At 40.3% G+C, this 27761-nt stretch overlaps 1 protein-coding gene across 6 annotated transcripts; it reads left to right on the top strand.

Annotated features, from left to right (window-relative positions):
• Window positions 1–227: 227 nt before the first annotated feature.
• Window positions 228–27761, top strand: LOC115899657 (zinc finger protein 484-like). Of its 6 annotated transcripts, none has more exons than XR_004059271.1 (7): window positions 228–372; window positions 3143–3187; window positions 17020–17045; window positions 23224–23350; window positions 23641–23733; window positions 23955–24127; window positions 24923–25078. XR_004059271.1 is itself a non-coding variant. In XM_030937809.1 (6 exons), exons 1-6 carry the CDS (start codon window positions 351–353, stop codon window positions 27144–27146), a joined length of 381 nt encoding a protein of 126 aa, XP_030793669.1. In that variant the 5' UTR covers window positions 235–350; the 3' UTR covers window positions 27147–27660. The 6 variants fall into 6 exon arrangements, 1 of the variants encoding a protein (XP_030793669.1); XR_004059273.1 differs by lacking the exons at window positions 23955–24127; window positions 24923–25078 and adding exons at window positions 27079–27201; window positions 27709–27761 and having other exon boundaries at window positions 235–372; XR_004059272.1 differs by lacking the exons at window positions 23955–24127; window positions 24923–25078 and adding exons at window positions 27079–27201; window positions 27689–27748 and having other exon boundaries at window positions 235–372.

The following is a 27761-nucleotide window of genomic DNA, read 5'->3' as shown; positions in this document are numbered from 1 at the left end:
GACAGGCTTTGATTGTGTCCTGGCTTAGTACCATTGGACACACCTCTCTTGCTTCCTTCCCTCTGGACAACCCTCAGCCCCTCAGTCTCTACATCACCGCAACATGGCCGCACACAGGTCAGAGTGTCTACATGGGCGCCGCCATACTGGCGCCCAGCCTAAGCCACTGAAACGGGAGCGTGTTTGGCAAAGCGCCATGTTGACTACTGGCAACCTTCGGCCACGAAGACTGCTGAGCATGCGCACACCCAGGCAGCGCTGTAAGAAGTACCTCTGGGCCTGGGAGGCGTTGAGAAAAAGGAAGTGGATCCTGTTCTGGTTCTTGCGACTATAGTCACCGCCCGAAGCAAATGACCACTGTCCAGAGAGAACGTGAGTGAGGGGCAGGTGAATAGAGGGATGGCAGCATCTGTGGACTGAGCAAGAAGAATCTCTGATGTCTGTCGTGAGCCCTCCGGTCAGTGATGGGGACTGAGGGTCAATGGATGGAATAGTGGAAGTCGGAGCGATCTCTGATGGTGGATCTGAGGGAGGAGTGAGAGGCACTGAGGGGTCTCTGGTGGTGGATCTGCAGGCGGAGTGAGGACGGACTGGGGGTCTCTGGTGGTGGATCTGAGGGTGGAGTGAGGGCGGACTGTGGGGTTGTGGGGGAGGATGACTGTGGGGACTGAAGAGGGATCTGAGGAGTGAATGATGCACCTCTTAGTTTCCTCTCTTTTATACGTACCGATCTGTTTCGTTTCTGTTTCATTATCATGATGTATTTTGCTAAAGATTTAAAGAATATGTTACATAGAATTTCATGTTTCCATTTCCATTTTGTTCTGTTTCATATCCAAGACTAGTAGCTCCTTTATCATTACGGTTATTTTATTTATATATCATTCATTCTTTCTCTCTTTATTTAAAAAGAATCAAGCGTCTGAAAGGTCTGTTTTACTGGACATTTTGAAATGTCCAATAAAATACCCCCTACTCTTTTAATATGAAATTTTTTCTTTTTGTTTTTTTTACGTACTTTCTCTGTTTCCCACTTTTTGATGTAATTTGTTGTTCTTTTCCTTATTTTCTTAAGTTTTATGCTGGATACATTTAGGGTAGTAAAGTTTCTTTAACTACATCTTTATCTATGAAATGTATAAATTCATCTTGATGTTTCCCTTTGATCCTTAGTTATTTAGGAGAGTTTCTTCATTCCCAAATTATTAAAGTATGTTTTGGCTGTTTTTTATTTTATTCTATTGTCAGAAAATGCAGACTATCAAGTCTCAACTTTTAACAGTTTATCAAGATTTTCCTTGAAGCCAAGTTACTCAATGAACTTTGTTCAACAGATATAAGCGAAAAATTATATTTTGTTGTATGGGCCAAAATTCTCTTTAATTAAGTCTTGCCTGTTGGTATTTTTCAAATCTTTATTTTTCCTAATTTTGATCTACTTGTTTCATATTCTGGAAGAGATACAATAAGAATCTCTTACTTTAATAGTTCACTTTGCAGTTATATGTGCTTTTTTGCTAATTTTATTTGTGTGTCTGAGGGACGGGCATACGCACACCTAATGGTTAATGCATTTTTTATCCTTTTTCATGTATTAAATGGTATTATTATAGGATCCCTTTTTTCAACCAAAAAGAAAAAAGAAAAACACTTTAACATCGAATTCCACTTTGATACTTACATTGCCACACCTATTTTTACTTTTATTGCATTTGGATGATGCGTCTTTTCCCTGAGCTTTATTTTATATCCATATTTGTCTCTGTGTCAGATTACCCATTTGTTTACAATAGATATCTTTTGTTTTTTTCAAATCCAACTTATAGTCTCTGTAGGTAGAATTTTACCTCTCAGTTAGTGTAATAATGATTTATCTGACTTTATGCCTTCCATTTGATGTTTACTATTTAACTCCTTTTATTTTCTGCCTTTTCTTTATATAATATTTTCATTGGATTGATTAAATTTCTGCTCATTGTTTCCATTCTGCACCCTATTTTTTCCATATTTTCCTGAGATTATTAGGAATCTTTAATTTTCTCTTTAGTGGCCTCTTTATCACATTGTCACATTGTCCTTTTTTATAATTATATACCTTTTGCAATAATTATTGCTGAACAATAGTTTCCTATTCAACATTTCTTGTGTGATTCAATTTACATTTATTTGGACTACTTCTTTCAGTACTTCTCTCAAAGATAGAGATACTCTGCAAGTGCTTTTATTTCTGAAAATGTCTCTCTGGCCCTGACAGAGGAGTGATATTTTAGATGCTATTTCCGACAACATTTAGCTTTCACTACTGCAGATGAAGAGTTTTCTTATTTCCTTAATTCATCCTCTGTAAATAGTCTTTAGAAGTGTTTTCTATTTATAAATTTATTCTATACATTCAAGAATTGTGCCAGATTTGTTCACTGAGTTCCTATTTGTGTATGTGGAGGGGTTTATAGCCTAGTTGTGTCAGCGGAGGGAGATGTGTTTGTGTGCTAAGGCCCCAGTGCAAGTACAGGTGTGCCTGGGATTGGCACTCTTGGGATGGCTGATGGAGATGCGTGGTGGGTAGTCATACAGGCATAGAGGTCAGTCATGGGGACATGGTATTGATTGGTAGAGAGCCAGAACAATTACGGTAGAGGAATTGAAGACTCTGTGATCAGGAATTGTAGGATGAGTGATGCAGGGCTCATGGGCAACAAGGCATGGGAATCAGTGAATCTGAGGTTTCAGTAATGGCTTCTGCGAGTACTCTCTGGGCACCAATTGACACTTAGAGCAGATTGAAGAGTGGTAGTGAGGAGTTAGGTACCAGGGTTGATGATAACTTGAAGGGCCTGTGAAATCAGATAGTATAATGATGTAATAGAACAGTATGTCCTTTGGATATTTTATAAAGTATTTAAGCACTCCACAATTATTGGATATCTAAATGTTTCTAATCTTTCTTTTTTATTAACCATGTTATGGTAAAATGTTTGCGCTTAAATCTTTGTACAATATGGGATGGGATGATATTTTAATGTTGTAGCTCCAGAAATAAATTTTTGAGTAAGGCGCATGGGCACTAAATGATGTATGTGTCCATGTGTGGCACTGCACACTTCCTTCTCTCATCAGTACCTCTATCCATCTGTTTTCTCAGATCTCTGCCCCTTTGTCCGAAGATCCAAAAATGACCAAGACCCTGGTGAGTTCTTATTTGTTCATCTGTTTATTTGTTGCTTTCTTTTACTTTTAGTGGATTTTAGGAGACATCTAACAATCCCTATAGTAAGATGACAAGACTAGATAAATAAAAACTAAGATCAGAGAAAATGAAGAAGAGACTGTCAACCCCAAGTCAAGTTTAGAATATATGGTCTTACACAGTTATGAACTTTGAACTGTTAAATTGTCTCTGATCTTCCTGAAAGACATGGCAATAATGGAAACTGGATACATGGTTTATATTAATAAAATTAACAAGTAATTTATTTCATCTGTGGTAAAGATTTCATGGTTCTTGATGTTTGAGAAATGTTTTGATAGATCTTCAGATGGTTAATGACAGAACAGTCTTCAACAGCAACCCTACTGAAAGTGCACTAACAGGCCAGGCGCAGTGGCTCATACCTGTAATCCCAGCATTTTGGGAGGTCGAGGTGGGTGGATCAACTGAGGTCAGGAGTTCCAGACCAACCTGGCCAATATGGTGAAACCCTGTCTCCACTAAAAATACAAAAAGTAGTCAGGTGTCATGGTGGGCGCCTGTAATCCCAGCTACCCAGGAAGCTGAGGCAGGAGAATTGCTTTAACCCGGGAGGCGGAGGTTGCAGTGAGCCAAGATTGCACCATTGCACTCCAGCCTGGGTGACAGGAGCAAAACTCTGTCTAAAGGAAAGGGAAAGGGAAAGGGAAAGGGAAAGGGAAAGGGAAAGGGAAAGGGAAGGGAAAGGGAAGGGAAGGGAAGTGCACTAACAGTTTTTCTGTTGCTGTCTTATAGAACAGTGCTTCTGACACTGTACTTGCATTTGCATTTGAATTCAGATTCTGATTTAGTAGCTATGGGATGGGATATGAGAATTTTTATTTCTCACAAATTTCCACAGAACGTCAATGCTCCTTGTTCAAGGACCACTTTCTGAAACAAACTTGAGATTTTATCATGAATGGGAGTTGAATTTTGTTAAATGCTGTTTCTGTACCAATTGACATGATAATGTGATTTTACTTCTTGAGTCTGTTGGTATGGCGGATTACACTAATTGATTTTTTAATATTGAACCAGACTTGTATCCATGGAATAAACTCCACTTGGTTGTGGTATATACTTTTTAAATTATTTGCATTTGCTAATATTTTGCTAATATTTTGTTTAGGGTTTTTGTATCATATTTATGAAGGGTATCACTTTTTTTTTCTTTCTGTCTCTCTCTCTTTCTTTTTTTTGTTTTGTTACTATTTCTGGTTTAGGTATCAGGATAACCCTGGCCTCATAAAATAAGTTGGAATGTGTTCCTTTATATTGATTATTCTGCCAGAGATTGTGTATAGTTTATGTTTTCTTTTTCTATACTTTGTCCAGTTTTCGTGTCAGGGAAATCATAGTCTCACACAATAAACTGGGAAGTATTCCCTTCTCTTCTCAGTTTTTTCTGGAAAAAACTGTGTAGAATTGATGTTAATTACGTTAATTCTTCAAATATTTGGTAGAATTCTCCAGAGAAACTGTCTGGGTCTAGAGATTTCTTTTTTGGAAGTTTTAAGATTACAAACTCAGTTTCTTTAAGAGTTACAGGGCTATTCATATTGTCTACTTAATATTGAGAGGGTTGTGGTAGTTTGTGTGTTTTCAGGAACTGGTTCCTTTTATCTAAGTTGTCAAATTTATGAGTGCAGAGTTGTTGGTAGTTGTCTTAGTCAGCTCAGGCTGCCATAACAAAGTACCATAGACTGGGTGGACTAAACAACAAAAGTTTATTTTCTCACAGGGAGGCTGGAACTCAAAGATCTTGGTGCGAGCATGGTCAGGTTCTGCTGAGGGCTCTTTTCCTGGCTTGTAGACGAAAACCAGATTCTCACTATGTGCTTACAGGCCATTCCCTAGTGACCACCTGCCTGCCTGCCTATGGAGAGAGAATCTCTCTCTATAAGGCCACCTGTCTTATCAGATTAGGACCCCTACCTCGTTTAACCGTAATTACCTCTTAAAAGCCCTATCTCCAAATACAGTTACATTAGGAGTTAGAGCCTAAACGTATGAATTTTTGGAGGACTGAGAATGTCTTGATTTCCATGTTCTCCTGAAGGATATTTTTGCCTGATCCAAAATTCTAAGTTGATAGTTTTTTTTTTTTTTTTTTAGCGCTTGAAAAATGTGCTACTTCCTTCTGGCCTCCAGAGTTTCTGATGAGATATTAGTTAAAACTGCATGTTAATTTTCTATTGCTGCTGAAATAAATTATCAAAAATTTAGTTGCTTGAAATAACACTTTTTTTTTTAACATACAGTTCTATATTTTAGAAGGCCAACGTGGGTCTTACTGAACTAAAATCAAGGTGTCAAAAGGGCAGTATTCCTTTCTATAGGCTGTAAGAAAGAATCTGTTTCTATTTTCTTTTTTTTTTTTTTTTTTTTTTTGAGACGGAGTCTCGCTCTGTCGCCCAGGCTGGAGTGCAGTGGCGGGATCTCAGCTCACTACAAGCTCCGCCTCCCGGGTTTACGCCATTCTCCTGCCTCAGCCTCCCGAGTAGCTGGGACTATAGGAGCGCGCCACCTCGCCCGGCTAGTTTTTTTTTTTTTGTATTTTTTTTAGTAGAGACGGGGTTTCACCGTGTTGGCCAGGATGGTCTCGATCTTCTGACCTCGTGATCCGCCCATCTCGGCCTCCCAAAGTGCTGGGATTACAGGCTTGAGCCACCGCGCCCGGCCTCTGTTTCTATTTTCTATGACTTTTCTAGCTTCTAGTGGGTGCCCACGTTTCAGTTTGTTGTCCTTTCCTCCAACTTCAAAGTCATCAACATTATGTCTCTCTGACCACTCTTTTGTAGTCACATCTTTCTCTGACTCTCTTTTATTGCCTCTGCTTTTTTTTTTTTTTTTTTTTTTACTTTTTTATTTTTTAGGCGGAGATTTGCTCTTGTTGCCCAGGCTGGAGTGCAATGGCGCGATCTTGGCTCACCACAACCTCTGCCTTCCGGGTTCGAGTGATTCTCCTGCCTCAGCCTTCCAAGTAGCTGGGATTACAGGCATGTGCCATCACGCCCTGCTAATTTTGTATGTTTTAGTAGAGACGTGGTTTCTCTATGTTGGTCAGGCTGGTCTCAAACTCCCGACCTCAGGTGATCTGCCTGCCTCGGCCTCCCAAAGTGTTGGAATTACAGGCGTGAGCCACCTCGCCTGGCCCTCCTGTTTTAACTTTTAAGCAAATTTGTGATTATATTCAGCCCACCCAAATAATCCAAGATAATTAATCTCCCTATTTTAAGGACAGCCGATTTAGCCATCTAGATTTGATCTGAAACCTGACTTCCCTTTTGCCATGTAACCCCACATATTCACAATTTCTGGGAATTAGGATGTGAACATCTTTGGGGAGCCATCGTTCTTAGTATCATCATTCAAATTGTTTTTCTCCTATGGGTAATGTGTAGTTTCTCTCTGAATGCTTTCAGCATTCTTTCTTTGTCTGTAGTTTTCAGAAGTTTGACTATAATTATTTCTTAGTGTGAATTTCTTTGTTTTTTTTTTTTTTTCCCTTTTGGGATTTGCTCAGCTTCTATCTGTAAGTGTATATCTTTTGGGAAGTTTCAGAAATTTTCATTCATTATTTCTTCAAATACTTGTTTAGCCCCCATTCAGCCCCCATTTCTTTCTCTTCTTTTTCTTTTCTGGAACTCCAATGACACAAATGTTAGATTTTTTGTTACCGTCCCACATGTCTCTGAGGTTCTGTGCATTTTTTTCTCAGTCTGTTTTCTCTCCATTATGTAGATTAGATCATTTCTATTTTATTTTCAGGTACTCAGAATATTTCTTCTGTTGTCTCCATTCTTTTGAGCCCATCTATTGAGTTTTTAATATTGGTTATTTTTTAGTTCTAAAATTTTCATTTGGTTTCTTCCTCTCTTCTCTATTTCTTTGTTGAAATTTTTTTATTGTTTCAAGTGTGTTCATATGCTTATTAAAACATTTTTATGAGGACTGCTTTAAAATCCTTATGAAATAATTCTGATACATGCATCACTTCAGTTTTAGTATCTGTTGATTGGTCGTTTCCTTTTTGAAGTTGAGGTTTCCTGGTTCTTGGTTATTCAAATGATTTTGTAATGTATGGTGGAAACTTTATACTCTAGATCTTATTTGAGTCCTCTTTTTTAGCAGGCGTCCTCTGGGCCAGTGTGGGAATTGGTGGGGCTTGCTGTACTACCGCCAGGTGGATGTGAATTTGCAGGTTCCCTACTTGAACTCTGTTTACAGTCTGTGGGGAGAGAGACACCTCCTTACTGCTAGTTGGGGTTGGCAGTTCAGGCTCCCCAGTAGACCTCTGGTGACATCACCTGTCTGACAGGAGAGGGTACCTTGTTTCTGCTCTTCATGCTGTCTTCTCTGATATTGTTAGGTTGGATGGGGCCTCATTACCTCTCAGAGGGATGAAGGTCTTGGATTTTCATTTGGCCTCCTCTCACACCATACCTGTAGTGATGGGAAGACTGTCGCATTACTGCTAGGTAGGAATGGAAGTCCAGCCCTGATGTGTCTCCCACTGGCATGGCAGGAAAGCTACCCATTACCACTGTGCAGAGATGAAAGTCCCAGCTCCCCAGTTGGCTTTTTCTCATACGACCGTATTGAAGTGGAGGGGCATCCCCAGACAGCCAGGCAAATACAGGAACCTAGGCTAACCACTGAGTCTTTGCTGGTGAGAGATGAATCAAGCCCACAGTTTTTTGTTGTTTTATTATCTGTGGTATTTGCTTGGAATAGGTTTTATCTAAAAGTTTTTTTTCTCTGTTGCCCCTTTCCTGGTCTTTTAGCTAGAGAGAGCACTTTTTTCCAGGCCTTTTTGTATGCACTTGTTGGTGTTTCTGGATTGTAGGTTTTTCGAACACCTGGTCAGGGCTATCTATGTGAGGCCGAAAGACACAGAGAGCTCATTCCTCTTTAGCTCCCTGGTTCCTGAGGCCCTTAGCCAGGGTGCCTATTTTTCTTTACCTTTCAGAGTCTCTGTATGTTAGTTTGATGGATAATGTCTGTGGTTTGCAGATGAACTTAACAGGCTGAGTCGAGACAAGTGCATCTGCTGTATCTTTCCAGGGGTGGAATCCAGTTTATTGATTTTGAACAGAGGACTTCATATATTAAGCAGAGTCTTATACGTTTTGTTCAATTATAACTGCCTCTTTGTCCTTTGCATTTGAACTTTTAAAAATAAGTATTTCATTTTCAATGTCATGAACGTTTTACCTATATTTACTTAGTCAGATTGTTCTTTGTGGTTTCTTAGAATAAAACAGTTGTCATCTGCTCTCTTCACCCTCAAATTTCAGCTTCTCAAAGGTAATCACTTTGAACTCAGTTTACTATCTTTTGCTGTTTACTTTCATATGTCTAAATGACACGTTTGTATTGGTATTTCTAGGCTTTCAGTTTTAAGCAGTTATCTACAGACAACACAATGGAAATAAGGAATTAGCTTTCTTTCAGACACTCAGGCCGTTGACACTCACGTACTCATTTCTCTTGTACCCTCCTTCTAATATGGGTATTTTATTTATTCATTTATTTATTTATTTAGTAGAGATGGGGTTTCATCACGTTGCCCAGGCTGGTCTTGAACTCCTGGGCTCAAGCAATCCGCCCACCTTAGCCTCCCAAAGTGCTGGAATAGTAGGTGTGAGCCACCGCGCCCAGGCTAATATGGGTATATTATAATTTGGGGTAAATCAATAGGCTGCATTTTATTATGATGATGATTTTAACAATATTCACAAGTGAGTCATTTACTTTTTTTTTTTTTTTTTTGAGATGGAGTCTCACTCTGTCACCCCGGCTGGAGTGCAGTGGCCGGATCTCAGCTCACTGCAAGCTCTGCCTTCTGGGTTCACACCATTCTCCTGCCTCAGCCTCCTGAGTAGCTGGGACTACAGGCGCCCGCCACCTCGCCCGGCTAGTTTTTTTTGTATTTTTTAGTAGAGACAGGGTTTCACTGTGTTAGCTAGGATGGTCTCGATCTCCTGACCTCGTGATCCGCCCGTCTCGGCCTCCCAAAGTGCTGGGATTACAGGCTTGAGCCACCGCGCCTGGCTGAGTCATTTACTTTTTATGCAGTGCTTTTTGTTTTACCCGAAATTATAAGTCTCTGGCTTAATTATTTGTTTTGTTTTCCATACATACATATACAATATATATTATACATATCACTAATTCATCTCTAGTCTTCCCAGGTATATAAATACCTTCTCAATATATTACAATATGTTAAATAATAACAGTAATATAAACATTAATACAGTGCTTACTATATGCTAGGCACTATAAGCATTCTCTATTAACTAATTCAGTCACAAACCCTATAAGTTATTACTGTGGTTTGGATATTTATCCTCTCCAAATCTCATGCTGAAATTTGATCCCTAGATGGTGGCTTGTGTGTAATCCCAGCTACTCAGGAAGCCAAGATAGGAGGATCACTTGAGGCCAGGAGTTTGAGATCAGCCTAGGTAATATGGCGAGACCCTGTCTCTTACAAAAATAAATAAATAAAAAGAAATTTTAAAAATAAAAGAGGGCCGGGCACAGTGGCTCACGCCTGTAATCGCAGCACTTTGGGAGGCTGAGGCGGACAGATCACAAGGTCAGGAGATCGAGACGATTCTGGCTAACATGGTGAAACCTCGTCTCTACTAAAAATACAAAAAAAAAATTAGCCAGGCGTGGTGGTGGGCGCCTGTAGTCCCAGCTACTCGGGAGGCTGAGGCAGAAGAATGGCATGAACCGGGGAGGCAGAGCTTGCAGTGAGCCAAGAGTGCGCCACTGCACTCCAGCCTGGGTGACAGAATGAGACTCCGTCTCAAATAAATAAATAAATAAATAAATAAATAAATAAATAAATAATAAAAAATAAAAGAGAAATTTGAACCCAGTGTAGGAGGTAGGGCATAATGGAAAGTGTTTTAGTCATGGGGGCATATCACTCATGAATAGATTAATGCTGTCTCTGGGGCGGTGGTGAGTTCTCAATCTTATGAGTTCCATGAGAGTTGGTTGTTGAGAAGAGCCTGCTACCTCCCATTCTTTCTCTCTCTTCCCCTCTTGCCAGATGATCTCTGCATACACTGGCTTCTCTTCCCCTTCTGCCATGAATGGAAGCAGCTTGAAGGTCCTCCCCAGATGCAGATGCTGATGCCATGCTTCTTGCACAGCCTGCAGAACCATGGGCCAAATAAACCTCTTTTCTTTATAAATTACCCAGGCTCAGGTATTCCTTTATAGCAACTGTAAGCAAAGACAGCTATCTTAATAATTATTCTCATTTTATAGAGGAGGAAAACTGTTACACAGAGAAGTAATTTGCCCAAGATCACACAGCTCCTGAATGACGAAGCCAGGAAAATAAGACCCAGGCCGTTGGCTCCAGATTACATGCTATTCATTTCAGCTCTTTAAGGAAACTCCTCTTGGAGTTGTCGACCTGCTCATAGTTACTCTCTATCTGATACTCAACTACTGGCATGGGCTGTCCCTTCCACACGATACTAGGAATTCTCCTCATGTTTCTCAAATGTTAGATCTCTTGAGTCTCAAGAAGCTGGGTAAGACATAGAAATGGATGGTCCTGTAGAGTCTCCAGAATGAATGCAGCCCAGCAGGACCTATTTTGGATATATGACCTCCAGAACAGTGACAAATTTGTGTTGTTTTAAGGCCAAAGAATACAGGTGACCTCTAGAAGCTAGAAAAATCAAGGAAATTGATATTCCCTTAGAACCTCCAGAAGGAATACAGCCCTATTGACACCCAGATGCAAGCCCAAGTACAATTATTTAAGCATCTCTAAGACTACCCTCACTTATGACAGAAACTGCAAGCTCAGGAATCTCCAAGACCACCCTCAGTTTCAATAATTCACGAGAAGGACTTACACAACTCAGGAAAGCCGTTATACTCATGCTTGTCATTCATTGCAAAAAGAGGACGTGGATTAAAATCAGCCCAAGAAGAAGTGCTCAGTGCAGTATCATGGAAAGTTTCAGGTTACTGAGTTTCTCATTGGTATTATATTTTTAATTTCAAGGACTCTTTTCTTCAGTTCTGAATGATCTTTCTAATATTAATGGATGCAATATTTTCTTTTTTAAAAATTTTACTGTAAGTTCCAGGATACATGTGCAGAACTTGCAGGTTTCTTACATAGGTATATGCGTGCCATGGTGGTTTGCTGCACTCATCAACCCATCATCTAGGCTTGTTTTTTTGTTATTGTTGTTTTGTTTTGTTTTGTTTTGTTTTTCTTTGTTTTTTGAGATGGAGTTTCGCTCTTGTTGCCTAGGCAGGAGTGCAATGGCGCGATCTCAGCTCACCACAACCTCCGCCTCCCAGGTTCAAGTGATTCTCCTGCTTCAGCCTCCCGAGTAGCTGGGACTACAGTCACCCGCCACCAGGCCTGGCTAATTTTTTGTGTTTTTTAGTGGAGACGGGGTTTCACCGTGTTAGCCAGGATGGTCTTTGACCTCTTGATCCACCCACCTCGGCCTCCCAAAGTGATGGGATTACAGGTGTGAGCCACCGTGCCTGGCTAATTTTGTATTTTTAGTAGAGATGGGGTTTCTCCACGTTGGTCAGGCTGGTCTCAAACTCCCAACTTCAGGTGATCCACCCGTCTTGGCCTCCCAAAGTGCTGGGATTACAGGTGTGAGCCACCACGCCCGGCCCCCATCATCTAGGTTTTAAGCCTGCTTGCATTAGCTTTTGTCCTAATGCTTTCTCTCCCCTTCCCCCCCGACCTCTCAATAGGCCCTGGTGTGGCTTGTTCCCTGCCCTGTGTCTGTGTGTTCTCATTGTTCAACTCCCACTTATAAGAGAACATTCAGTGTTTGGATTTCTGTTCCTGTGTTAGTTGGCTGAGGATGATGGTTTCCAGCTTCATCCAGGTCCTTGCAAAGGATGTGATCTGATTCCTTTTTATGGCTGCATAGTATTCCATGTTGTATATGTACCACATTTTCTTTATCCATTCTATCATTGATGGGCATTTGGGTTGGTTCCATGTCTTTGCTATTGTAAATAGTGCTGCAATAAACATACATGTGCATGTGTCTTTTAGTAGAATGATTTATATTCCTTTGGGTATATACCCAGTAATGGGATTGCTGGGTCAACTGGTATTTCTGGTTCTAGATCCTTGAGGAATTACCATACTGTCTTCCACAATGGTTGAACTAATTTACATTCCCACCAACAGTGTAAAAGTGTTCCTATTTCTCCACAGCCTCGCCAGCATCTATTGTTTCCTTTTTAATAATTGCCATTCTGACTGGCATGAGGTGGTATCTCATTGTGGTTTTGATTTGCATTTCTCTAATGATGAGTGATGTTGAGCTTTTTTTCATATAATTGTTGGCCACATAAATGTCTTCTTTTGAGAAATGTCTGCTCATATCCTTCGCCCACTTTTTGATGGGATTGTTTTTTTCTTGTAAATGTGTTTAAGTTCCCTGTAGAATCTGGATATTAGACCTTTGTCAGATGGATATTTTGAATAGGTAATACATGCATATGATTTAAAAGTAAGAAAATAAGTATATAGTGAAAAATCTCCCTCTTTCTTTTCCTATCAGCCCATGTCCTCAATCTGGATAACTAATTTTTTTAGTGTGTATTCAAAGTATCATTACATAGACAAAAACAAATAGGAAAAGTATTATGTTCTTTCCACAGAAGATGGTATACTGTATGCATTTCTGTACCATTATAATTTTATTTTCATTTATTTTTAAGCCTTTACTATTGAGAAATACAAAATGCATTATAAATATGCTCTTGTGAACATTTCTTTCAAAAGTTATTTCTATCCAAAGGCAAGGTCTTGCTCTGTCACCCAGGCTGAGTGGAGTGCAGTGGTGTGATCCCAGCTCACTACAGCCTCAACTTTCAGGGCTTAAGTGATCCTGCTACCCCTGCCTCCCAAGTAGCTGGGACTATAGATGCATGCCACCATGCCTGGCTAATTTTTTTTTTTCTTTTTGTAGAAATGGCATCTTGCTATGTTGCCCAGGCTGGTCTTGAACTCCTGGTCTCAAGCAGTCCTCCTGCCTCAGCCTCCTAAAGTGCTAGGATTACAGGACTGAGCCACTGTACCTGGCCCCTCTCCAACTTTAGTATATGATGTCATACAGCTTTGCAAAGTTGTTATGCCAGTTTGTATTCCTACTAGTAGTGTGCAGATATGTTTAATACTTTGTGTCTTTACCAATACTTGGTGTTTTCAATCTTTACAATTTTAGCCATCTTGGGGAGTTTGTGGATATCTCATTTTGGATTTAATTAGCATTTCCCTGGTTACTAATGTGATTGAACAGGTTTTCAGAATTTTATTGTCATGTACACTTCTTTTTTTTTTTTTTTTTGAGACAGAGTCTTGCTCTGCCGCCCAGGCTGGAGTGCAGTGGCCAGATCTCAGCTCACTGCAAGCTCCGCCTCCCGGGTTCACGCCATTCTCCTGCCTCAGCCTCCCGAGTAGCTGGGACTACAGGCGCCCGCCACGTCGCCCGGCTAGTTTTTTGTATTTTTTAGTAGAGACGGGGTTTCACCATGTTAGCCAGGATGGTCTCGATCTCCTGACCTCGTGATCCGCCCGTCTCGGCCTCCCAAAGTGCTGGGATTACAGGCTTGAGCCACCGCGCCCGGCGTATACTTCTTTTAAGAGTTGCTTGATTCATCCCCCCCTGGCTTTTTTTTTAACTGAGTTGTCTGTAGTTGGTAATGCTTTTTGTTGTTGTTGTTTTGATTTTTTGTAGAGACAAGATCTCACTATGTTGCTCAGTCTGGTCTCAAACTCATGGACTCAAGCAATCCTCCTGCCTTGGCCTCCCAAAGTACTGGGATTACAGGCATGTGCCACCGCACCCAGCCTGTTTTTTAATTTAATTTATATTCTTTATACATTTTGTGTACTATCACATTGTCATTCATGTATGGTCCCCTAATATAATGATGAATATACTCTTTCTCTCTCTCTCGTTCTCTCTCTCTCTCTCTTTCTGTGTGTGTGTGTGTGTGTGTGTGTGTATGTGTGTGTGATTTCTATCTACATCACAAAAAGCTTATTTGTGTTGTTCAGATATTCTGTATAATCCTTATTTTTTGACTATTGCGTATTTGTTTTATGTATGAGATCTCATCTCCTTTGTAACTGGCTTGTCAATTTTCTTGCAGAAATTTTCCTATACGTGCTAAATTTTTGTTGCTATATCTAATGATTAATGAATGTAATCTGGTTAAAATCTCCCAGAGTAGGGAGGGGGAGTCGGGAAGTCTCCCACTGCATGTGTAGATTTATCAATTTCTCCATGTAATTTTGTCAGCTTTTGTTTTATGTATTTTAGGTTGTCATTCAAAATATGAATTATATTTTCCTGGAGTACTGGTCTTTTTGCTATTACATGGTACTGAAATTTTTGCTTAAAAGCTTAAGAGTCTGTAATCGCAACACAGTTTCTGTCTATTTTATTAGAATCGTTTGGCAAAATGCATTTTAGTATAACTGAAATCTAAAAATTATAGGCTTAAACACCTCAGAGTTTATTCTATCAAGCAAAAGAAGTCTGAAAGTGTTCATTCATGGCCTGATGTCTTCACAAACTCATACACCGTTTTTTTCTGTTCTGTATGTCATTCTCATTTTGTGATTTTCAACCTAACATTACTTGATGGTTCCTGAGATTGGCTGAGGTTGCATTAACTGAGTCAGCGTTCCAGGCCAGCAGCATGAGGAGGTTGGGGAGGAAAGGGGCACTCACACCTTCTCCTTTAAAAAATGCCTTCTCAGAAGTATCACCTGTATCTTTGTGGCCAAAGCATAGTTTCCTGTTTACATTTAAGGTATGCTGGGAAAAGAGAGTCTTAGTATATCCAGCTAAGAATTCATGTTCTGTTATTAGGGAAGAAAGGATGAGTGAATGTTGGAAGACAGCTAGCTATCACTGTCACATCTCCTAAATACAAAAGCCAAAATTTATTTGTCCTTTGCTTTTTTCATCCATCTTGGCATTCAACCCCATCAACTAATCCCTACATACATTCTAAGATGTTACTCTCTCCTGACTCTGTCTGATTTCTCAGTTTTTATTGCTGACACCTCTTCTTCAATACTGGTAATTTTTCAGATTCTTTTCTTTACATTCTCCTTTATCAGGTGTCCTCTCAAGCAGTCTTATTTACTCAGATGATTTTAGTTATTAATTATCTACTGGTGACTTCCAAATCTTTATCTTCACTCTAGGCCTCTGCCTAACTTCTTTCCTGTTAATTATAGGGATTAAACATGCCTGCCTACATGTTTAATCCCTGTAATCTCAATATGTGCAAAACATAAGTGATTTTATCTGGTTCCCTTTCTCCAACCTTTTCGCATTCATCAGTCTCTACTTCAGTATATGACACCATAATCTCAGAGTATACAAAACGAATAATTGAGAATTTCACTTTAGTCCCTCCTTTTTCTTACTGCATCTATCAATTCTAATTACTATCTACACCAATTTCTTTTTCTATATTCCTGTTAAATAATATTTTCCCCCCAACTTAGGTGTTTTATCCTTTCACATGAAATATTGCCTGGACTTCCACTCTTGCTCATTCAAATGTATTCTCCATGCCATTTCTTGATAGTCTTTATTTTATTTTTTATTTTAAGCTCCAGGGTACATGTGCAGGTTTGTTGCACAGGTAAATGTGTGTCATGATGGTTTGCTGCACCTATCAACCCATCACCTAGGTATTAAGCCCAGCGTGCATTAGCTCTTTTCCCTAATGCTCTCCCACCCCCCACCCTTCCCTGATAGGCCCCAGTGAGTGTTGTTCCCCACCCTGTGTCCGTGTGTTCAGCTCCCACTTATAAGTGAGAACATCAAGTGTTTGGTTTTCTGTTCCTGCATTAGTTTGCTGAGGATAATGGTTCCCAGCTCCCTGCATATCCCTGCAAAGGACATGATCTCATTCCTTTTTATGGCTGCATAGTATTCCATGATGTATATATGCCACATTTTCTTTATCCAGTCTATCATTGATGGGCATTTGGGTTGATTCCATGTCTTTGCTATTGTGAATAGTGCCACAATGAACATATGCATGAATTTATCTTTATAATAGAATGATTTCTATTTCTTTGGATATATAACCAGTAATGGGATTGCTGGGTCAAATGGTATTTCTACTTCTAAATCTTTGAGGAATCACCACACTGTCTTACACAATGGTTGAACTAATTTACATTCCCACCAACAGTATAAAAGCGTTCCTATTTCTCCACAACCTCACCAGCATCTTCTTGGCAGTTTTAAACACAAATTTAATAATCTTTTCTCATAAACACCTTTCCTTCACTGCATACAGACCTCTCATTATGCAGACTAATTTGTAGTTCCCTGAATTTATCATGTATTTTCCTGTCTTTATACCTTTGCTCAAGATCACTTTGCCCTACTCTGCTTGCATTAAACATGTCATCTCCCAAGACTAAGCTTAAGTTTCATCAACTCTACAGAACTTAGTCTTACACTCCATGTAGAATTTTCTTCTATTTGGGGTCATGCTATACTTTGCACATTTCTTATACCCTTTATAATCTCTGAGACAATTGTTGTAAGTTCTTTGATGTCTTGAAGCATATTGTGTAAAGTTGTGAAGATGTTCACAACATAAAGTTCTGAACATCCTGCTTAGTAAATATATGGCAGGTAATTCCTAAGAATTACCTAAGTAATTATGCTTAATAAATATATGGCAGTTAATTCCTTTTTTATTTTTATTTTTTTCAGATGTCTTTCTTAACTACCAATGGCAGGTAATTCCTCAGAATTAAGTTTAAGAGAATTTAAACAGAGCCTATTTTATTTTCACTGGATATTGAATTCAATTTTGACAGCTCTTTCCCTTCAGCACTTGAAAAATATGGTGCCACTTCCTTTTGACATCTGTGGTTTTTTTTTTTTTTTTGAGACGGAGTTTCGCTCAGTCGCCCAGGCTGGAGTGCAGTGGCCGGATCTCAGCTCACTGCAAGCTCCGCCTCCCGGGTTTACCCCATTCTCCTGCCTCAGCCTCCTGAGTAGCTGGGACTACAGGCGCCCGCCACCTCGCCCGGCTAGTTTTTTGTATTTTTTTAGTAGAGACGGGGTTTCACCGTGTTAGCCAGGATGGTCTCGATCTCCTGACCTCGTGATCCGCCCGTCTGGGCCTCCCAAAGTGCTGGGATTACAGGCTTGAGCCACCGCGCCCGGCCGACATCTGTGGTTTTTAATGAGAAATTCACTCTTGTTCAAATTGCCCTTTCCCTACAGGTAATGTGTCATTTCTCTCTGACTGTTTCCAGGTTCTATTCTTGAATTTGGATTTTGTAAATCTTACAATGTATCTAGACATGGATTTATTTGAGGTTTTCCTTTTGGAGATTTGGTCAGCTGCTTAAATCTATACATTTATGCCTTTTACCAAATTTGGGAGGTTTTCAGCTATTATTTCTTCAAATCTTTTTCCGGTCTCCCATCCTACTTTTTCATTCCTTCTAGGACTGATGAAATGATTGTTGGCTGTTCTGTTATTGTCCTACTGGGTCCCTTAGGCTGAATACAGCCCAAGGGAATTGATGAAACAATCATTTCACCAATTATTTTTTCTATTGTTCAGATATGGATAATTTCTATTTATCTATCTTACACGTAACTGAGGTAACTGATTCTTTTCTTTGAATCTCCATTCTGCTGTTGAGATCATCCAGTGAGGTTTTTAATTTCATTTATTGTATTTTTTGGTTCTAAAATTTTCATTTTGTTCTTCCTCATACCTTCTATTTCTTTGCTGAGAATTTGTATATTTCCACTTGATTCAAGACTATTTACAGCTGCTTGTTGCAACACTTTTAGTTAGCTACTTTAAATCCTTGTCAAATAATTCCAACATCTGATTCATCTGAGTGTTGCTATCTGTTGATGCTCTTTTCTCGTTTGATTTGAGATTTTCTTGATTCTTAAGATGATGAATAATTTTGGCTTTATTCAGGACATTCTAAATATCATGTTATGAGATTCTGTTTTCTCTTTAAATCCTCTATTTTAGCAGTTGTCAACACATTTAGGTTTAGAGTACGTGTCTTGGTCTATTTTTATGGGCTGTAGTTCAAATTCAACTTAAGTTTTGAAAGTCTTTGCAGTTCTACTTTGGTCTCCCTCATTTTTGTGCAACCCAGAAGGCAATTTGAAACCTGGACAGTATCCCTTACCCTAGTTCAGCCCTGAAAGCTTTTTTCTATGTTGATTCTGATTGATTTTATACATGGGCTGCTCATAGGTGTGCCCAGGGCATCATACACATCTTTAAAGAACCCCTTTTTATAACTTTCTCCATAGTCCATCCTCCACTCTCTATTGGAAGGAGAAGGTAGGTACTTCTTTGCTGTCATTCACTTAATTTGGGGTAGGGTTAGCCAATACAGTCTATATAATGCCTGCTGGAGAGGCAAGAGGGGTGCTACCTCTCTTTGAGCTAATGTAGTTGGGATGGTTGAGAGAGCTCCACCCCACCATCTTGGAGTCACATTGTTTGGTGAAGAAGGCAAAGGATGCATCTTTTGTAGCCTTCACCTCGAGTATACTGTTGTGCAGTAAAGGATTAGCTTTGCCTAAAGAGAGGTTTGGCTTTTGCACTCAGCTCCTGGGAGGTAACCTCTAAATCTTTGGAATGTCTTGTAGGTCTTGCTTGGGCCATGCAAGATAGTATATAATGACAATGCGATTACAGTGGGAGCTTTGGGCCACACTGAATATTCTATGCCAACATGTGGTTTATAGTGGGGTACCTTTGGCCATGCAATATCAGCTCCGGAGGGGCTGGAGACTAAGATCAACCACAATTGGAGTCATTCATGTCCACATGATCACATCTCAGTAAAAACTCTGGACATCAAGACTCAAGTGAACTTCCCCAGTTGGCAATACTCCATGCATATTATCATCACACATCATTGCTGGGAGAAGTAAGTGCTGTCCATATGACTCCACTGGGAGAAAACCACTGGAAGCTCACACCTGGAACTCTCCTTGACCCTGTGCTAAGCACATCTTCCCTTGGCTGATTTTGATCTGTATCCTTTCATTGTAAAGCCACTGTATAACACTATAGCCATGAGTATAATGGCTTTTCTAATTTCTGTGAGTTCTTCCAGTGAATTATGGAAACTGAGGGTGGTCTTGGGACCCCTGACTTGGAATTGGTGTCAAGTACGGGTGATCCTGGGAAATCCCCGTGCTTGCAGTAGGTGTCAGAAGTGAGGGTGTTCTTGGGTACTTCTGAACTTTGTAGGTATGTGTAATCAAAAGGGCCCATCCTGTAATGCTGCCCTATTTCAAATTATTTGACTGGAAAATGTATGCTTTGGGGAGGCCTTTTTTGTCTGTGCTCACTGGTTCTTCCAGGTTGCAAGCTCCTCTAGTGCTCCTTTTGCAATATTTGGAGCTCTCTCTCTCCCTCTAATCAATCCTAGGGAACTCACTACTGTGTTGTTTTTTAAGTCCTTAGGTTCACTTTCTTTTCTCCACCAGTTAGTCTTCTGATAGATGCTTTATGTATTTTTCTAGATTTTAGGTAATTAGCAGGAGGAATGGGGTGAAATGCACTTTTTTGTTTTGTTTTGTTTTTTAGAACCAGAAGTCTCAATCCTTGCCTTTAACTCGAATGTTTAAGGCATTTACACTTAATGTAATTACTAATATACTTGAATTTATATATACTACCTTACTATTAGTTTTTATTTTTTAGTTTTTATTTATTTATTTATTTATTTTGAGATGGAGTCTCACTCTGTTGCCCAGGCTGGAGTACAGTGGTGCAATCTTGGCTCACTGCAAGCTCCGCCTCCCGGGTTCATACCATTCTCCTGCCTCAGCCTCCCGAGTAGCTGGGACTACAGGCACCCACCACCACGCCCAGCTAATTTTTTTGTATTTTTAGTAGAGATGGGGTTTCACCATGTTAGCCAGGATGGTCTCTACCTACTGACCTCGTGATCCGCCCACCTCAGCCTCCCAAAGTGCTGAGATTACAGGTGTGAGACACTGCGCCTGGCCTTTTTTATTTGACCTACCTATTTTTTCATTGCTTTCTTGACTTTTTATATTACATAATTTTGTACTCTTTAATTTTTTCCTTTGTTTACTTGTTATAATTCTTTTACTATTTATTTGTTACCCTAGATATTAAAACATCCATCTTGAACTTACTATTTTATCTCCTTAATAATGCTAGGATACTAAAAACATTTTAATTCTATTTGCTGCCTCCCACTTTTGCATTATTATTTCCATGAATTTAAATTCTGCATATATTTTAAACCTCCCAGAATAGTACTGTTACTGTTTTACATATTCAATATTTGCAGTTTTGTAAAGAGGTATTTGAAGAGCTTCTTGAATCCTAAGGGTTGATGTCATTCATAGCCATTACTTTCTTCAAATATTACTTCTTCCCTGCACTCTCCTCTTTAACTTCTCAGACTCTGATAGGTTATACCTTTTTACTGTGTCACAAATGTTCCTAATGCTCCTGTGGTTTTTTCTTTAAAAGAAAATCTCAGGCCGGGCGCGGTGGCTCAAGCCTGTAATCCCAGCACTTTGGGAGGCCGAGACGGGCGGATCACAAGGTCAGGAGTTCGAGACCATCCTGGCTAACACGGTGAAACTCCGTCTCTACTAAAAAATACAAAAAGCTAGCCGGGCGAGGTGGTGGGTGCCTGTAGTCCCAGCTACTCAGGAGGCTGAGGCAGGAGAATGGCATAAACCTGGGAGGCGGAGCTTGCAGTGAGCTGAGATCCGGCCACAGCACTCCAGCCCGGGCGACAGAGCGAGACTCCGTCTCAAAAAAAAAAAAAAAGAAAAGAAAATCTCTGCTTCAGTTGGATATTTTCTATTTACTTCTCTTCCATTTCAGAAATTCTGTATTTTGCTGTTAAACCTGTATAAGAACTTCTTAATTTTAGATATTAGATTTTTCAATTTTTGAATTTCCATTTGATTCTTTATTATAAAAACCAATTCTCTAAAGATAGTCATCTTTTCATCTAATTCCCGTTCTCTGTGTGACTGTTTCTATTGAATTTTTTCCTTCTCTGATTTTGGATATGTGGTCCTATCTTTTTGTTTGTTTGTTTGTTTGTTTTAAACACCATGTATAAAAAGTTGTAGGCAGGGCTCATACCTGGGAGACTGAAGCGGGCAGATCACTTGAGCTCAAGAGTTCCAGACCAGCCTGGGCAACATGGCAAAACCCATCTCTACAAAAGATGGAGAAATTAGCTGGGCCTGGTAGCATAAGCTTGTAGTCCCAGATACTTGCAGGGCTGAGACAGGAGGATTGCTTGAGCCCAGGTCGAGGCTGCAGCGAGCCGTGTTTGTGCCACTGCACTCCAGCCTGGATGACACAGCAAGACCCTGTCTAAGAAGAAAAAAAAGGAAGAAAAGTTGAACAGGATCTGGATGGTGTTATCTTTCTCCACAGAGGATTCGTCTTTCCTTATGTCAGCAAAAGGAGGGAAGGGAGAACATGTACGTCCAGTCAGGCACAGTGTTGAATCAAGGCTGGGCTGAAGCTCTGCTAAGACTCAGTTTACCTCTGGATAACCTTGGCTACTGAGAATTTTCAGCTGAGAGTCCTTTTGTCCTCTAAAGACTCTCCTCCTGATAGATGCCCAACTATTTTCTTAACAGATACTAGACTTTTGCTTTGCTCTTCAAAGGCTGTTTGCTTACAGTTTTAGTCTTCTGCCCTATATATCCTAGAATTCAGTAAATATCCTGAGGGGAAAATGGCCATGTGTTTGAGTTATGTTAGTTTCTCTGTCAACCAGCTGCAGCCTTCTACTGCATTCTCCAGTAGACAGGACAAAACGAGAATCCAGCTTTTGTCCACACCCAGAATTGGTAAATGCTCCCACTGTCCAAGTGACTAAGTCAGCTTCAATCTTCAGTGTTCTCTCCTCTCCAGTCTTAGCCCCTATAGTTCTTGTTACCTCAGCAGCTTTCCAGTGCTTTGAAACAGATGATTTCAAGTATTGCATCTGGCATTTACAGTTCATTCTTGAAAGAAGCACTGGACTGCCAAGCTGCTGCATCTCATCTGGAAATGGCAGTGCCAAAAAAGAGCCCTCCCCTTCATACACCACACAGTTTACCATTTAAAGTGTACCATGTATTGATTTTTAGTATATTCACTCAGTTGTACAACCATCATTATAATCAATTTTAGACATTTTCTTTATCATCCTGATGGGTGTGAGGTAGTATTTGTAGTTTTAATTTGCATTTCCCTACTGATTAATGATGTTGAGCATCTTTTCATATGCTTGTTGACTATTTGTATATCTTCCTTGTAGAAATGTCTATTTAAGCGTTTTACCCATTTTTAAAATTATGTTGTTCATTGTCGTTGAGTTGTAGAAGTTCTTTATAGTATATTGTATCACATACACTATGGAATACTTTGCAGCCATAAAAAAGGATGACTTCGTGTCCTTTGTAGGGACATAGATGAAGCTCGAAACCATCATTTTCAGCAAACTGTCGCAGGGACAAAAAACCAAACACCGCATGTTCTCACTCATAGGTGGGAATTGAACAATGAGATCACTTGGACATAAGAAGGGGAACATCACAGACCGGGGCCTGTGTGGGGTGGGGGGAGTGGGGAGGGATAGCATTAGGAGGTATACCTAATGTAAATGAGTTAATGGGTGCAGCACACCAACATGGCACATGTATACATGTGTAACAAACCTGCATGTTGTGCACATGTACCCTAGAACTTAAAGTATAATTTAAAAAAAATAGTAAAACTAAGCTAAATGTAGAATAAAGGATACTCTAGACCTGCTCTAAAAATAAAAAAATAAAGAATAAGGTCCTGTCTTGTTTCCATTCTGTAATCTTGATCCTTCACATTGAAAGGGTTTTTTTTTGTTTTTGTTTTTGTTTTTACAGGAATCAGTGTCATTCAAGGACGTAACTGTAGACTTCAGTAGGGATGAGTGGCAACAATTAGACCTTGCTCAGAAAAGCCTGTACAGAGAAGTGATGCTGGAAAACTATTTCAACTTGATCTCAGTGGGTAAGCACAGCTCTGCTGGGCACACAGTAGGCAGCACCTAATTGAGTGTATTTTTTTTTCTCAGTAGAATTGCTGAAGTCTGTGTTTTCTGAGGTATGTGGGACTTCTAAAGACTGCAGGACATCTGAAGTGTGTAATGGTTTTGTCCTTATTTTGTCCCATGTTCTTAATAATCTCTTTTGGGTCGTGTGAATATTCCTCTGTTCCCAGTGAACTTTTTTGGAAAACAAATGGAATGCTTCATTGTATGGCCTCTGAAACCAAGTCCTCTTGTCATCTCCTATTAACAGGATGTCAAATTCCCAAACCAGAAGTCATCTTCAGCTTGGAACAAGAAGAGCCATGTATGCTGGATGGTGAGATCTCCAGTCAGAGCCGTCCAGGTGAGAAGGGAACCAAGAGCATGGCAGACAGTATGACTCAGCTGTATTTGTACTGGGAGAGGCTGTGCACAACTTTGCACAACTTTGCTGTGTCATTAATATGACTTTTAGAACTGCTTGGATAGAGCAGTTATTAGACAAGGACCCTTGGATATCTAAATGCTAACCCCACTTAAGATCCCTTCTCATATCAATGCCTTCTTCTTTGCTTGGCTTTTTAGGAGGGAATGTGCTACAGTTACTGGTTCTTTGGATCATGTCACACCCTACTTCACCTTGCAAAACTGAAACTCCATACCATTGAACACCAACTTTCCATTCTCCACTTCCTCTAGCCCTGGCAACCATCATTCTGTTTTTACTTCTGAGAGTTTGACTACTTTAGGTGCCTCATGTAAGTGGAATCATATGGCGTTTGTCTTTCTGTGACTGGCTTATTTCACTTAATGTTCTCCAGGCTCATCCATGTTGTAGCATGTGTAAGAATTTCATTCCATTTTAAGGCTGAATAATATTTTATTGTACTGATATATGACATTTTCTTTATTCATTCATCTGTTGATGGATACCTAGATTGCTTTTACCTTTTGGCTAATGTGAATAATGCTGCTATGAACATGGGTGTGCGAATATCTCTTCAAGACCCCGCTTTCAATTCTTTGGGTATATGCCCAGAAGTGGGGTCGCTGGATCATATGGAAATTTTAATTTTTTTTAAGGATCTGCCATACTGTTTTTTTCCTGCCCTTCTACTTTTATAAAATGGTGTGACCAGAATAGACATTTTAAATGGCAAAAACTGTTAAAAGGCAAAATTATAATAAACCTAGTTTTGCAGATCTTAATTGGGTTTAATTGCCATTCAAAAATTGGGAAGCAGTTTGGACCAAAAATGGTTCAGAACGCTCCACCCCTGTGGGGATTATATTAACAGCCAGAGGGACAAACGTGATATGCACAAAACAAGTGAGGTAGAGAGACAGCCAGATTCATGATGATAGGTCAGCTTGGTGTCTGTCTTACTGGAACACAGTTGGAAGAGCTGGCTGCCTGGGACTGGCTAAGACGCACACTCCAGGCTGGGATTCAGTCAGTTTCCACACTAAGTTAGGTTGTAATTTGCTATGTACGGAAAAGCCTTTAGGCCAAACTTAATTCGACATCACACAAATGTTTTGATTTCTTCCAGAGGACTGAAAGTGAACTTGGTAATGAAAAGGTGCCAGTGGATAAAAGGTCAAGGAAAGGGTCAAGGTGAATGACATGAGAGTGGAGAGAAAAAAAGACAGCAGGGACCAGACGAACCCAAGGTGACAAAAAAAAAAAAAAAAAAAAAAAAAAAAATTCAGTTCTGAAATGGGAGGAATTTCGTGGTAGCGCTTTCTAGATTCCTGTGTTCTGAAGGAGCAACCCCAGATTCAATATAATAACCAAGAGTCTTTTAAAAATTTGTACTTCCATACACATAAAATTCAAATTGTGAAAACTATAAACACTGAGTTTTGGAATCTGAGTAGGGCCTTCACATTTCCCAACCCACATCCCTTCCTTAGTGGATGAGAAGATGTACTTTTTTCTTAATTTGCTTCTTTAAATGTTAACGGGAGAATGGGGGGTGTCCTATAAAATCGAGGTAGAGAGAGTAAGGGACAGAGGCAAACTGGGTGACAGTGGGGCCTGTTCTGGAAGACGATCCCAGCGCAGTTTCTACAGAATACAGCCTCCTTTTCTCCTGCCTTCTGTCACATCTCTGGCTTCCCTGTTAATATTTAATTTAGCACCTGTATTAGTCAGTTTTCATTTTGCTGATAAAGACATACCCAAGACTGGTTACTTTATAAAGGAAAAGAAGTTTAATGAACTCAATTCCACGTGGCTGGGGAGGCCTCACAATCATGGCAGAAGGCTAAAGGCAGGTCTCACATGGCAGCAGACAAGAGAGAAAACAGAACCAAGCAAAAGGTGTTTCCCCTTATAAAACCATCAGATCTCCTAAGACTTATTCACTACCACTAAAACGGTGTGGGGGAAACCGACCCCATGATTCAATTATCTGCCATTGGTTCCTTCCTACACCACGAAGGAATTATGGGAGCTACAATTCAAGATGAAAGTTGGCTGGGGACACAGCCAAACCGTAACAGCACGTGACAACCCACTGGCTTCATGGGCCAGTGCGTACCTCCCTGGGCACTGCTTCTGTGCCCGCCCGGGACCCTCTGGGTCCTTCTTCCTCATCTCTGGTTCTTACCTCCGACCTTCTTATCTCTCTGACTCTTACCATCCAACATGCTGAAATTTCTTTTCTTCAGTATAATTTATGTATTTATTTTAACATCTTGCTTTTGATTGTGATGTTTTTTAAAGTTTTGGTTCATCTAAAGATTCATATGGACATCTCCTCTCGAGCTCACTCCGAGCTGTTAGTAAAAGGGTTGGTGTGGCCCCTTCATCCTGCCAATAGAGATTTCCTTTGAATGTTATTTGACCCAACCTGATTTCAAGCCCCTGTATCCTTCTTCTCTCTATTTCCCAAGTCACCTGATTTCCACTTGCAGGTTCTACCCTTTTTAGAGTCCGGGGGAAGAAAACTAACATTTCTTAAGCACCTCCTGTATGCTAGGCTCGGTGCTAGGTGCTTTACGTGTTATGCCTTTTAATCCTCAAACTAAGTGTTCTGTAAACACAGAAGGAACTTGAAGCTCAAAGAGGTTAAACAACTTGCTAGCAAAGAGCTGGTCTCTGCAAAAGCCTGTGGCTTTTCCACCACTACCAATGTTGCCTCTAATTCCAGTTGTGCTGGTGACCTAGGAGGGCTGTAGATGACCTTCCTGGGTGTTATAGAGATCCAGCATCAGGCATACCAGTCCCATAAGGGGCGAGGCGCTCCTGCCCCCAGCTGCTGCAGGCTCAGAGCTTTGCAGATTCCCTGACCCTGCTCTCTGCTGAGGGGCTGCAGCATTACCCAAGGGCACAGCACTCCCCAGGCATGCAGTTCATATCCAGCGACTGGTCCATGGGGAGCAGAGCAAAGGCCTGGCTCTTTACCCAATTTAAGACATCTTTAAAGGGCCACCCCACTCCAGACCTCCCCAGGGGATCAGGAGGTAGAGGCCTGCAGTTCAACATCTCCTCCGAGTTCAACATCTCCTCCTTCACTCCCTCATGATCAAGAGCCCGTAACCCTCTGCATGCTAATCTCCATCTCAGAAACCAGTTAGGCTACTTGCCCAGCTCAGTGAGTATACCCCATTTCTAGCTTTGACCCAGGCTCCACATACCCTAGTTCTGAACATGGAGTCCCCTATCCTGAGTCTCTTCTTTATCCTTCATCTTCAACCTCAGGTACCTGTGGATTGACTGCCCGCCCACCTGCTGGAGCCATGAACATTGCCTGCTCCCGGTCTTCCTGATTTGGCATATGGTTCTCCCAGATCTGCTATTAATTTCACATCCTCCAAAAAAGAAGTGAGATGAGTGTGGTATATATAACTCCTTAGCGAGTTGATGCTGGTTTTAGCTGATCACCTCTTCCTTCCTTAAGTGATTAAACCATCTGCTTGATCAACAGAGCTAGAAGTATTCTAAGCAGGGTTTCTACATGTTAAAATGACTCATTTGGCACTCAATATCTGCATTTCCTTTCTTAATTGTTCTTACATTCTCGGAATCCACCTCTGCCCGTTTTTGAAAATATGGGAAGTTCCCCTTGGAAATTTGATCCCTGGACTGCTGCTCATTGTTCCTGGAATATTAGTAAATTATAAGTTTATTTCATTGGGACCTGGAGACTTGAAAACATCCAAAGCAATAGGAAAGTATCATGTTTTGACAAATGTATCGTAAGCATCAAATCTTTTGAAGAAGGTTTATTAATACTTTTCTAGTTTTAAGCCTATTTTATTTTATTTTATTTTATTTTATTTTATTTTATTTTATTTTATTTTTGAGACAGAGCGTCTTTCTGTCACCCAGGCGGTGTACAGTCATGCAATCTCAGCTCACCACAGCCTCTGCCTCCCGGATCA

The sequence above is a fragment of the Rhinopithecus roxellana genome, chromosome 9 (assembly GCF_007565055.1).
Source record: "Rhinopithecus roxellana isolate Shanxi Qingling chromosome 9, ASM756505v1, whole genome shotgun sequence".
NCBI classification, from domain to species: Eukaryota; Metazoa; Chordata; class Mammalia; order Primates; family Cercopithecidae; genus Rhinopithecus; species Rhinopithecus roxellana.
This window is presented reverse-complemented; position numbering and strand designations above follow the sequence as displayed.